Source organism: Octodon degus, unplaced genomic scaffold (genome assembly GCF_000260255.1).
Source record: "Octodon degus isolate 3935 unplaced genomic scaffold, OctDeg1.0 scaffold00045, whole genome shotgun sequence".
NCBI classification, from domain to species: Eukaryota; Metazoa; Chordata; class Mammalia; order Rodentia; family Octodontidae; genus Octodon; species Octodon degus.
Window position 1 is genome coordinate 6142025 of NW_004524621.1, and position 13228 is coordinate 6155252.

Consider the following 13228-nt stretch of genomic DNA (forward strand, 5'->3'; position numbering starts at 1 on the left):
AGAGAGAGAGAGAGAGAGAGAGAGAGATGTACAGAGAGTGGGCAGGGCTCACAGCACAGCCTCAGCCCCTTCCCAGCCATGTGGCTCTGGACTCTGGATTCTCCTCAACAGATAGATAACAAATGTCCTGCAATCAGGACAGGGTGGGGCATTGGATAAAGGGGTAGGTTCCAGGACAACACTTCTCAAGAGCCACTTTCTTTCGAGGCAGCAAAGGTCCTTGGGCTTCCTGTCCAGTGGGAGACAACGTTCCAGTAGACCCAGACAACTGAGGCATGACATATAATGTGATTTCCCAGCCCTCAGAACTAGACAAGGATGAGCCCAGGCCTCCAACTCCTGCTCCTAGACAGATGCAGCAAGAGATTAACAAGGCAGACACACTGAAAACAAACATCCTTGATAACAACAGGGCCAGGCCAACAACAAGGAAGGAGAGGCTGGGGATAGGGGACAGGGAGGGGATAAAAGTCCAGAGCCCAATATCTCTCACAGCACTCACACTCACACACTCACACTCCCACACACCTCCTGCATCCTAACCTTACCATGGCTGCCTCCACCATGTCCATCTGCTCCAGCACTTACACTGAGCCCTGGCAGGTGGATGACTGCCCAGAGAGCTGTTGTGAGCCCACCTGCTGCACCTCCAGCTGCTGCCAACCCAGCTGCTGTGCCTCAGCTCCCTGCCTGAGCCTTGTTTGTACCCCAGTGAGCTGTGAATCCAGCCCATGCTGCCAGCCGGCTTGCTGTTCTTCGTCCTGCCAACAATCCTGCTGCTGTGTGCCCACCTGCTGCACACCCGTCTGCTGCAAGCCTGTCTGCTGCACAACTGTCTGCTGCACACCTGCCTGCTGCACACCTGTCTGCTGCAAGCCTGTCTGCTGTACACCTGTCTGCTGTACACCCATCTGCTCTGGTGCCTCCTCCTCCTCCTCCTGCTGCCAGCCAGCTTGCTGCTCCTGCTCCCCCTGCCAGCCATCCTGTTGTGTATCTGTCTGCTGCAAGCCCATCTGCTGCACACCCTCCTGCTCTTCCACATCCCTGCTCTGCCGCCCTGTGTGCAGACCCTCCTGCTGCATGCCTGTCTCCTCTTGTTGCACCTCCTCCTGCCAGCCCAGTTGCTGCATCCCGACCTCTTCCATGTCCCTGCTCTGTCACCCTACCTGCTCCCGCCCTGCCTGCTGTGGCCTCTCCTTGGGCCAGAAGTCCTGCTGCTGAAAGGGCACTTGGAAGTTCACTGCCCCTAACTCCTAGCTTTTTTACTATATCATCACAGTGGCCACAGTCCCACTCTCGGGCCTTTCTATGAATATAGTGGTCACCTATCATCCGCTTCTGTAGGAATAGCCCTGTCTAAGTGTAACGTCCTCACTCAACAGTCCTGGCCCTCCCTGAGTGGTGGGTGGTGACCCTCTGATGTGGCTGGACATGGCTTGGAGTCCTGGCTACAGACAAGCCAGGATCGGGACACGGATGGATCTGTTTCTCAGTGCCATCCCCTAGGCCCAGAAGAGGTGTCTTCCATTGCCCTGGGGAGCCCAGCTCTTCCTCTAGGCTCTGTACCTCTACCCTCATCTTTCCAATAAATTTCTTTCCTGGTGCCTCTGACTTGCTCATTCCTGTGCTGGTCCTTCGGTTGCCCAGTACTTGCTAACCTGGCCAACTCCTGTGAGCCACTCCTCTGTTCCCTTAACTGTGTCCTGAAAGTCTGCCACGCTGGCCATGGGCATGTCCCTCAAAGGGACACACGATACTGACAGCCTATGGCTCAGGGTGACTCTCTGAAAAGCTGTCAGGCCTTGTAAGAAAGAAAGACCACACTTTGCTGGCACCTGGGAACTTGGACTTCAGAAAGTTCTTGGAAGCACTTCTTTCCTTTTGGGCAACTGGGGTTTGGGGACTTGCTGGGGGAGGTGCCTCCAGTGGATGACACCTCACAGGCCACTGCTCCTCCCTGAGGAAGTTGACCCATCCTGCAGCTCTCTCCAAGAGGGACTTGAGAAGATATGCCCCCTCCCCTGGTCTTGATCCATACTCCAGCTCTGCTGGGGTACTATCTTTCTAGGCTTGAGGGCCAGCAGGCTCAGCCTCCAGCAGTGACGTAAAGCCATAGCACCATGTCAGTCTGCATGCATGGGTATCTTCCTGCCAGCCCATAGCTTCCTGGAGCCCCTCTGCTCTCTCTTCTGCCACAGTACCTTGGGGACATGCATGGATAAAAAGTCCAGCAGGCAGAGGGTTCACTGTGTTCTGGAGAGAGACAGGAAGAAGAGCAACAGCTCTGGGTCTTACGGCACAGAGATGTCCACTCTGGTTGGTTTGGTGGCTGACAGTGAGCAGTGACCTTCATTAACACCACATGACTAATGAAGGACTTAGATTCTGAATTTGTGATGAACAAATGAATAGAAGAAGCACATTACAGAGTGGGTACCCTCTAGTCAAGTGCCACACAACAAGCACACTGGTCCCCAAGATGAAGGAAGTGTGAATTAAAATGAGGAGGGGACTCAGAAATGGCCCTGTCTCTTGGTACCAGGCTGCTCTGGCTGTGGGCAAGCATGTCCACTGCCTGGAGCAGGCTGGTAACATGGGAAGCAGCCCCATGGGAATCCCTCTTTCTGGCCTGCACTCCTGGGAAAGCCATCAGTGTGTTCCAGAGAGGACTGCAAGTCACCCGGCATCTTCCCTGGAAGTGCTCCTGGTGCAGATCCTCGCCTGCCAGGCCACCATTCGGGGAGGGGACGGCGGGTCACAGAGCACCCCACAGAGGACGGGTGCGGGTGATGGGAGGGTCTGAGTCAGAGAAAGGGGTCAGAGTGGGGTTGAGGAGCAGTGTGGAGTGAAAGCTAGTCACGTTGCGGGTGGGAACACGTAGGATAATACAGACATGAAGGTTCAAACTTGTAAAGCCACACTCCGTCTCTCGGCTGCTGACACCTCTATTAACACTACGAGTCTCAGCCCCTGGGGCTCTGAGAAGGACACTTCATGTAGTGGTTCCCAGACACACAGGGTGTCCCCATGACACTGGCCGATGTGTCCCCGGCCAAGGTGGGTAGTGGGCATGGGCGCTTGCTTTACTATCATCTGTGCTTTTCTATTGCTAAAAAGAAACAATGTTATGCTAACTGCATCCTGAGCCTGAGAAGAATGTGTGGCAAGCAGAGAAAGGCTTCCTTCTGGAAATCTGAGGTGCTCTCCCCAGCAGACGGGAAAATTAAGAGGAACCCAGACTCTTAGGAAATGAGCAAGCAGCACTATATCTTGGAGCCTGTGGGGTTCGTGTAAGCAGTATTCTGAGAAAAACTCAATTCTCAAAGACAAATAGTAGAAAACAAACAAGGTTGATAATAACTAGACTTCAAATCAGAAAATTATGAACATTCCCCCAAAAGAAATTAACAAAAAGGACCTAACCAATTAGGACACAAATGAACACTTTTAAAAAGGTCTATAAGGGCCAGCCAGATAGCTCTTTGGGCTAAAGCACCTGCTTAGGCAGACACAGGGACCAGGGTTCGATCCCCATGGCATGTTGGTCCCACCCCTGGGACGTGCTGAGATGGTGACTGAGACTGGGCATGGTGGCGCGTGCCAGTAATCACAGCACTTGGGAGTCTGAAAACAAGAGAATCAGTATGAGAATGATCTGTGTAGTGAGATGCTTAGACCCTGTACTAAATGCATTAAAAAAGAAATAAGTAAAAAATAAAAAGGTCTATTAAAAATAAGAATGTTGACAAATCTAAGAGAATTAACAAAAATTAAATATATTGAAATAAAATAACAGTATTTTGTAGAAAATCTGAACAAGTTATTTCAATTGGTACATGTTGTAGATAAAGAAAATTTTAAATTATGAGAAAAAGTTTATTTATTCATTTGTTTATTTATTTACTTATTTATTTATTGGCCTGCTCAGCCCACCCTCGGGGTGGGGCTGGCACAGCATGTGTTGTGGAGGATCTAACCGTGGTCCCCTGTGCCTTCCTAAACTTGCCTAAGCAGGCACTTTAGACCGCTGAGTTTGCCAGCCCCAGAAAAAATTTATTGTTGTACACAACTAAATTATAGACAAAAAGGATAAATTTGTGGGAAAATACCGATCACTGAAACTGGTGCAAAAAAGGGTAGAAAACTTGAATGGGTAGAGGGTCGTAGAGAAACCTGAATAGAAAGGGCTGCCCTGTGGCTTAAATACCATGCTCAGAACCTCGGCAGGCAGACAGGCATGTAAGCCAGAGAGGCCCAGGAGCGAGGTCTCGGGTGCAAAGGTGCATGTCACCTCACTCACAATCAGGGTGCCATTGCTGAGAGTGTCTGAGTGGGGACAAGAGGCATCTGTACAGGAGAGGGTGCTCTCGGCTTCTGCCTCCCTGTGCATAAAAGTCATCCTGTGTGCAAAAGACAGTGGTCTCTATGCAAGGTTGGGACATCAGCAAAAGGGCGGTTTCCCTCCCTTCTTCCCTCCTTGGATGCCTTTCCTCTTTTCCTGCCCCCCACTGGGGCACAGAGCTCAAGCCCCATATGGAGTGGAGGCAGGGAGTGTGCACCTTCGTCTTACCCCTGGTAATGAGGAAAAGGTGCTGCCTTTATTCCACTGAAGACATCAGTGACCATCTTGTATGTGGCCTGTTTTTGAGGAATTTGGGGGGTCACATGGATCCATTCCTCAGTAACACATTTTTTTCATCTCTATATGCCAAATCACTCTTATATCAATGAAATAAAATCTCATTTGATCATGGTGAATGACCTTTTTCATACATGGTTAGATTCAGGTTGCTGGTATTTTGTTGAGAATTTTTGCAACTATATTCATGAGGAATAGTGGCATATGATTTTCTTTCCTTGTAAAGATTTCACCAAAAAAACTGTTGAGCGAGGGTGTGGCTCAGTGGTAAAATAATTGCCTGGCATGCTGAAGGGCCTTGGTTCAACTCCCACTATTACCAATTAACAAACCAATGAAACAAGAGCCTGTTAGCACTCATAAACACATCCAATAAAGTGGCAGGTTACAAAATCAGCGTACAAAAATCAGTAGCATTTCTATACACTTAACAGCAGACTATCCAAAACAGAAATTAAGAGATCAGTCTTAATTATGATAGTATAAAAATACTTAACCAAGTAAATATTTAACCAATAAATTTAAACAAGGATATAAAAGATCTGTACACTGAAAATTATCAATATTGATGAAATAGATAGATGTCCAATGTTCATGAACTGGACATTAAATATCATTGAAATGTCTATGCTACTCAAAGGGATCTACAGATTCAAAGTGAAGCCGATGGGCCCTTCCCACTGAAGTTTTCTGAGGCTCTGAGACAGTGGGAAGGGCCCCTCTTGCCCTACATGCAACAGTGAGCCACAGAGAGCCTCAGCGCAGGGTGTCTCTTCTAAACCCGTACTGCAGACAGCCTCAGTCCCACTACATGACCCAGAATTTACACATTCTGAGCAACCTTGTCTTCACCAGCATTTATCTACTCTTGTATCTCTTGTGACATCCCCACAACCAACTACTCTTGTCCAGGAGATCACGTGTCCTATCTTCCATCAACAATTACTGTCTCTGTGTGAAATGCATGTGAACATCATGCTTTGCTCACTTGTCTTGACTTCACTCTCTTGTGAAAGTTTCCAGGGCTGGGGATGAGCTCAGTGGCAAAAGTGCCTGCCTGGCAGGCATAAGGTCCTGAGTTAGAGTTTCAGTACCAAAACCAAACACCATCTCATCATGCCCCATCAGTATTGAGATGTATTATCTGTTACCATAAAAGTAAATAAGGAATAGGAAAATAGAATAAAAACAAAGATCTAGAAGAGTATTTAGGAGAATGTTTCATGATATCATGGCTTAGCAAAGACTTTGGAAGTAGGATGCAAACCACAAAAGAGAAAATTAATAAATTGGATTTCAAGGCACCTTGAATACTGCAGCACACAAGAGTGCCTCAGGTCAGAGAGGCCACAAGATCCACAGCGGAGGTCGACTTTTGCATGGGAGTTGGGTGGAGCTGGGGCAGCACAATATCTCTAGAGACTCTGGCCATTCCTTCCCTTAAACACATTCTATGACCCAAATGCCCCACTCCAGGTCCCAGGAGAAGCCAAGTCTCACCTCCCAGAACCCAGAGAGGACTCCTACCAGCCACTGATGCCTGATTGAATAAACACCTTGTGTTAGGACCACACCATTACTGCACACGCACAATCAAGGCCTCTTGTCAGGATATGGAATACATTACTACAAGCAACCAGAAATACATATAAGTATTTAAAAATAAAACAAGCAACTGACTGGAACAGGCCCTTTAAGTCAAGTTATCCAGAGGATCAAAGAAGAGCTTTAGTCATCAATATGCAAATTATATAACAGTTCCATATTCTCACATGCCTTCCTGAATGGATAAAATCATAAAAGACTGATGGCATTTCATTTTGTAAAGATATAGAATGGCTGGGATTTACAAAATTGACTAGTGGGAATTTGAATTTCTTTAGAAAGTAGTTTTTTGGCAGTAGATGCTAAACTGATCATACACCTGTTATGGACCCAGCAATTCCACATTTGGCTGTAGATGAAGAGAAATTAGAAAGTACATCCAACAAGAAAATGGACAAGAATTTTCACAGCAGCAAAATTACCCTTGTCCAGAATCTGAAACAATCTAAACCCCCATCATTGGGAAATAAAATGGATAAAAACATATTAACACAATTGTTTATAGCACAGAAGAAACCCAAAAAATGAGCTAAGCCTGCAGCATAGTACTGTGTGAAGGTATCTCATGGAGCAGAGGAGCCAAGTCTTGCGGGACCGTGGGGACAGAGGTGGTAGGGAGAAATTGGGAGAACCTGCAAGGCACCCTTAGGACTCTAAATGTCCCGAACCTAAGCTATCAACCAAATACAGGGAAGCTAAGCATCCCAAAGCATACAGTATTCCCATGCCCCTGCTTCCAAAAAAATAAAATCCAAGGCCACGCTCCTCCTAAACAAACAACGAATCCAGAAGAAGCAAGCAAGGTGTCCAGGCATCAGTAGATCCATCAGAGGGGAGAGATGAGAAGTCAAGGTCCACAGTAAGGGAAATGAGAGGTTGCATCTGTATCTTGGCCGTGGGTGGGGAGCCCCTGCAGAGATGCTCTGAAATGCAGGAGTCTAGCGGGGTGGGGGGGGGGGGGGAGTTCACAAAAAGGAAAGGAAGCTGCTCAGTTCCCTGTGGACGGAGCCCAGGGATGACATCAGCTTGTTTGTGGAGGATTTAATGACAGGTACATGGAAAACCAAACGAACAAACAAGAATGAGTCACTGTTGGCTCCATGAAGGGAGAACACAAACACCAGGTGCACAAGTAGGGAAACGAATTCTGGCTCCACTCTGCACACTCAGCCATGGTTTTATTCACTGGATAAAAACAACATCTGAGTCCCAACCTAACCAAACACTCAGGATGGAGGTGGGTGGGGGGACTCTTCATGAAGCTGGCGGTAAGCTCAGGAAAGCAGTATTCCCATAGATCCAGTCGATTTCAAGACAGAAAATTCAGGTGGTCATAGAGAGCTTGTTGTTTAGTATTTGTGACATAAACAGGGTGGATAAGAACAGTGCCCAGGAGGGACCTCTGGAGCAATTGTCCCAGGTTGGGTGCCCTGGTCAGTCAGCAGGTAGATGGTAGCAGGACTCTGGGGAGGGCAACCCATGGAGGAGGCCTCAGGTAGCAGTGACAGAGAATCACAGCAGAGGAGGAGGAGCTTCCCAGGCATACTGACTCTCCATTGTATGCTGGGTCCCCACAGACACAGCATGGAAGGGGTCACCTTCATGACACAGTGCAGCTCCCAGTATCTGGCCCCAGCCAGTACATGTGGAGTTCCTGGGCACAGTTGCAGTCCGCACTCCTGGCAAGTCATGGGGTGGAGCTACCTGGAGGTGAATCTGAGCAAGAACAAGGAAGGGGAAGGCTGAGACACCACGAGGAAAATGCCAGTAGGGGTATAAAACCCCAGATCTCCAGGCACCACACACAGCTCATACACACCCACACAGTACACTCACACTCACTCACACACACACACAAACTCTGCCTCCCTCCGAAGCTCAGCATGGCTGACACGTGCTGTACCAGGACATGTATCATTGCTGCCTCCACCATCTCTGTCTGCTCCAGTGACCTAGGGGGAGGCAGCCGGGTCTGCACACCCATTACTTGCACTGACCCCTGGCAGGTGGACAAGGGTCAAGAAAGTTGCTGTGAGCCCCCCTGCTGTGTCCCCAACTGCTGCCAGCCCAGCTGCTGTGCCCCGGCCCCCTGCCTGAGCCTGGTCTGTACCCCCTGCTGTCAATTAGGCTGCACCAGCTCCTGCACACCCACATGCTGCCAGCAGTCCAGCTGCCAGCCAGCTTGCTGCTCCTCCTCCTGCCAGCAGTCCTGCTGCACACCTGCCTGCTGCACACCCGTCTGCTGCAAGCCTGTCTGCTGCACACCCGTCTGCTGCACACCCGCCTGCTCTGGTGCTTCCTCCTCCTGCTGCCAGCAGTCTAGCTGCCAGCCAACTTGCTGCTCTTGCTCTCCCTGCCAGTCATCCTGCTGCACACCCACGTGCTGCAAGCCTGTCTGCTGTGTGCCCGTCTGCTGCAAGCCCGTCTGCTGCACGCCCTCCTGCTCCTCTGTGTCCCTGCTCTGCCACCCTGTGTGCAGACCCACCTGCTGCATTCCGGCCTCCTCCTGCTGTACCTCTTCCTGCCAACCCAGCTGCTGTCACCCGGCCTCCTGTGTGTCCTTGCTCTGCCGCCCTGCCTGCCCCCGCCCAGCCTGCTGTGGCCTCTCCTTGGGCCAGAAGTCCTGCTGCTGATTTGCTAATCAGCTTCACCCCCAAAGGGGCAGTAGGCTCAGGACCCACCTCCCTCCGCCCCTGGGTGTCCCTGACTTTCCTTCCAGCATACACAGCACAACTCAACCATAGAGTGGGACCAGACCTTCTCCTCCCTCAGCAGCTCACCTCCCGTGGGCACCTGAGGTCTTGCTGGCTCCTCCCATGCCTGTTCTTGGCCCATGGGGTGCCTTCCCCCCATCCTGGCCCTCAGCCACATCCTCCCTGGGGTAAGTGGGACCCTTAAACTCAACATTGTCACCACTGTTCCCTGAGCACCAATAAAGCCTCTGTTGGCCATGTTATCTCTCTATGTTGATGGCACAAGGGGTAGGAGTGGCAAAGGTCTGGTCCTGGCTCTGGACTCTGGCCTTCAGGCCCTTTTATATCTGCATGTGACTTGGATATGCCATCTCCTCATTCTGTGTCTGCTGTTGGCCCCTGACCAGCTCTGCTGGTCTGTAGAGACCCAGAGACAATCCGACAGCACAGACTGGCTCTGAGGAACATTTATTTCATGCAAATGATGCCACAGTGCCCAGAACCCAAGAATCATGGGGTGGCCTGGCCACAGCTGAGCTGGAGGTGGGAGACCAGGAAGATGTTAGCATCAGCTGGCCTTGTACCCCATGGAGAATTGGTGGGTGCCCTGGGTGATGGTCCATATACTCAAAGTTGCTGACATTCAGCATGCACAGGAGAAGAAGCAGCCTTTCACCCCCACCTGCAAACTGAGGTGGGGACAGGGAATGGAAGAAGTCCAAAATGGGGAGAGAACATGCCCATGGGCAGGGCATGTGTGCAGAAGTGTGTCCAGGTGCATTTCCACCAACCTGAGTGAATCTGAGGGCACTATCTCCAACTACAACGGCAGAGCAAAGGCTATGGCCAGGTGACCATTACTGCAGTCCCCAATGTGGACCTCACACTGCCCTCTCCTTGCCCTCTGAGTGGGGAACATACATCAATGTGGTCACCTTTGCCAAGGTGTCCAATTCTTCAATGAGATCTGGGTAGCATGGGGGTCACATGGGAATCTCAGTTTTGACTGTTGTGGGTGACACCCCGTGAGTGTCCTCATCATATGCCTACTGGTACAAGTGGGTCTTCTTGCTGCTGGTACTCCTACAAGTGGAATTTCCTGAGTAAGGGCTTGCCAGTTTCCATTCCTGTGTGGTGCTGACCATGCCCCCAGGAGGACTGTCCCCAGCTCAAAGTGATGCAAGAGGAAACACTGGAGGAGGGATGCCCAAGGGCCTGTCCTGCAAAAACCCACAAAAACTGGCAACAAAAAAACAAATAAACTTGGCAAATTTTGTCTGAGCTGTGGAAAACATTCCCTAGGTCAGGAGTCCCTGCTAACAGTCCATTGTCTACTAGGAGCCCTGAAACCCACATAAGGGGAGAGTGGTCTGGGGAGTGAGCTTCACCCCTGTATTCACAGCTGATCCAAAGCTCCCGTCACTCACTTCCTGAGCTCCATCTTTTTTTTTTTTTTTCAAGGAACATTTAATTTAATATCAATGTGTTAACACAAATGGTTCAAATACAATGAAGGAACACATTCCCCCATTAACACCAAAGACAACACTCTTCTAACATGTGCCTGCAGAATGGGATGAGGGTTTCATAAAGTTCACTACTGAAAAAAAATATGCAGCGAGTCTCATCACAGACAATTATCCTTATACAATCTAGGTGTGAAATGAATGTTTATAATGCTTCAAACAGCTCAAGCCTGAAGTTTGATACCACTCCTTCATGTTTCTACAGTCCTTAGTTAAAAGATTATCTATAGTTTTTGTAACCATTCAAAGAACAAACCATTGGTTAAAACCATTTTAGGCTCTATTAAGTAATCCAGAGCCCTAAGCTAAATGGTTAAAATATATGTACGAAGTCCACAGTCTTATTGGCAAACTGGTATAGAGTGTCTCTAAGTCACTGCTCAAGGTTAAGAGCAATGTGTATTCCATTTTTATATTTAACTGGAATTTTAATTCACGATTTGAAATCTCCATAGGTTCTCAATCTCCAATTGTCTGAAGACACAGTGTGCCACAGACTAAAAACTTCTGTTTTTCCCTTTATTTTCTTCAAACAGAAACATTTCTCAAGTGTCTAAATGTTCTAGAAGGGGAATTTTTCAAAGGTGGCCTCTTCTTTGGAATAGTCCAACAGCATCAGGCTTCTGAAGCAGGGGGCAGGGGAAGAGAAAAAAGCTGAAACACAAGGTTCATCTGGTAAGTTTTACATTAACCAGTACAAGCTGCATAATGTAAGAATGTGTGTGTGTGTGTGTGTGTGTGTGTGTGTGTGTGTTTTCCTCAACATCTGAGTCTTGGTATGGAAATGAGTACTTGGCTGTCCCATCACAGTTTTCTCGTAGTGGGACTGTCAGGGAAGTCTTGACTGGGGAGTATGATTTGTTTACCTATCAGGTGTAAATTTCCAGGCACTCAGTTCATTTTGAACTTGTTCCAGTTTGTCTTTAGTCTGTTCCAGTTTACCTTTCATTTTTTGGAAAAACAAGTTGATCGCTGGGTCTACCATTGTTGATCTCAGTTGGGCAACATTTGGCTTCTGGGCTTGCATGAGGTACTGAATTGGAGTAGTACACTCGGGTGTGTCTTGTTCCTTGGTTGCTAGTCACATCAGGAGGATGTTTTCTGTGTGTGCAGATTCTTGCTGTTGTTGCTTTAGCTTTTCTTCAGACTCCCTTAAGTCAGTTACATCCTTTGAGTTCAGATCCCTGTACTTGCCCTCCAAAACTTGACCATGTGCTTCATATCATTTCCATCTTAGAATTACATCATTTCTTGCCATAACTTTGAAGTCTGTTTCACTCAGCCAAACCTTTTTGGGAAGAACCTTTTTTCTTCACTGGTCATTTTTAATCCAAAGAATTCCCTACAGGGTGCAGCTGCAATTACTCTTGCCCGAAGCTAGGCTCCTGGGGGTGTAAGGCAAAGGAGGCCAGTGGCTCTGTCAGCTTAGTAGGGGCTTAATACCAGCAGTAGGATTGGATTCTCATAGGAGCAAGAACCTTACCATGAACTGTGACAAGTGTAGGTTGTGCATTCTTTGTGGGATGCTAACTCTGAACCCACTTTGTGGCCATGGAAAAATTGCCTTCCAAGAAACACATTCTTGGTGCCAAAAGGGTGAGGACCTCTGCATCACAGAGAGGGAACAGTAGAGCCAAAATAAACCAGCTGACCAAGCAGGGTCTGAGGCATTTCTGCTGTCTTCCCATACCTGCCCTAGCTGGACATGACATGAGGACAACAGTACAGGTCCTGATGTGGGGCTGGTGCCAGGCGGGAACAGGAAAACCTTATCTCCAAAGAAGCATGGCCATCTCTTGATGAGCCTGGAGTTCCCAGAAGGACCACACAGACTGCCAGACTCAGTTTCTTCTAACTCAGGCCTTGTTCACAGTGTAGAAGGAGATACACAGTGTATTGCTCAGAACACCTGAAGATGAATGTGCTCACCACCACCACCAAGAGCCAAGGGTGTCCACTGGGACAACAAGGGGACTGAAGAAGGCTGGGAGGAAAACTGATGGATGAGCTGTTTTGGGGGAATAAGATCTTTGACAGATTCTGCATATTTCAGCAAGTCTAACAAGTCACACACAGGCCCAAGAAGGGCACATGCTCAGAAAAGCAGCCCTCAGTGATCATCTGGGACTGAAACTGAAGCACTGAGCAACAAAGAAATGAAGACATGAGGAGGAAGGGGAGGAATGAGCAGGAGATGAGGTCAGAGCAGGAAGTGAAGTCAGACCAGGAAGTAGAGGCAGAGCAAGTGGTGAACAGGAAGGCAGAGGTAAACTGTCCTGCTAGAGCGGAGCATGTGCGCAACACAAAAATACAATCAGACCTTAAGGGAAAATAAACCCAGGGGAAAAATATTTTTGGATGCAATTGTGTTAGTTAGCTTTCCATCACTGAGACAAAATACCTCAGGTAAACAACTTGCGAGGAGGAAAGGTTTATGGTGGATCAGTTTCAGAAATTTCACCCCATGGTTGTCTGTCTGTTGTTTTCATCTAAAGCGAGCAAAACATTCTGGGGTGAGTGTGTGGAAGAGGAGCTGCTAACCTCAGGGCAAGTGGGAAGCAAGAAAGAAACAGGAAGGGGTTGGGGGGTCCCAATGTCCCATTCAAGGGCTCATCCAAGTGACCTGATTTCTTCCCACAAGAACTCAATTCCTAATCCCCCTCCCCCTAAACACCACAGCTTGAGGAGCAAACCTTCACACACGGCCTGTGGGGAATATTTATGACCCAAGCCATAACCACAGAGGCTAAATCTGTCAAATTAAA

General features: G+C 48.7%; 2 protein-coding genes and 1 pseudogene across 2 annotated transcripts; 2 read left to right on the top strand and 1 right to left on the bottom strand.

Moving 5' to 3' along the window:
• Nucleotides 1-549: 549 nt before the first annotated feature.
• Nucleotides 550-1221, top strand: LOC105742263 (keratin-associated protein 10-3-like). The gene has a single exon (XM_012514876.1). It carries the CDS (start codon nucleotides 550-552, stop codon nucleotides 1219-1221), a length of 672 nt encoding a protein of 223 aa, XP_012370330.1.
• A 6906-nt stretch (nucleotides 1222-8127) lies between these two features.
• On the top strand, nucleotides 8128-8877 carry LOC101571736 (keratin-associated protein 10-8). Its single transcript, XM_023716136.1, has one exon. The coding sequence runs from the start codon at nucleotides 8128-8130 to the stop codon at nucleotides 8875-8877; it is 750 nt and encodes a 249-aa protein (XP_023571904.1).
• Nucleotides 8878-10973: 2096 nt separating this feature from the next.
• LOC101572135 lies at nucleotides 10974-11976 on the bottom strand (annotated as a pseudogene).
• Nucleotides 11977-13228: the final 1252 nt, after the last annotated feature.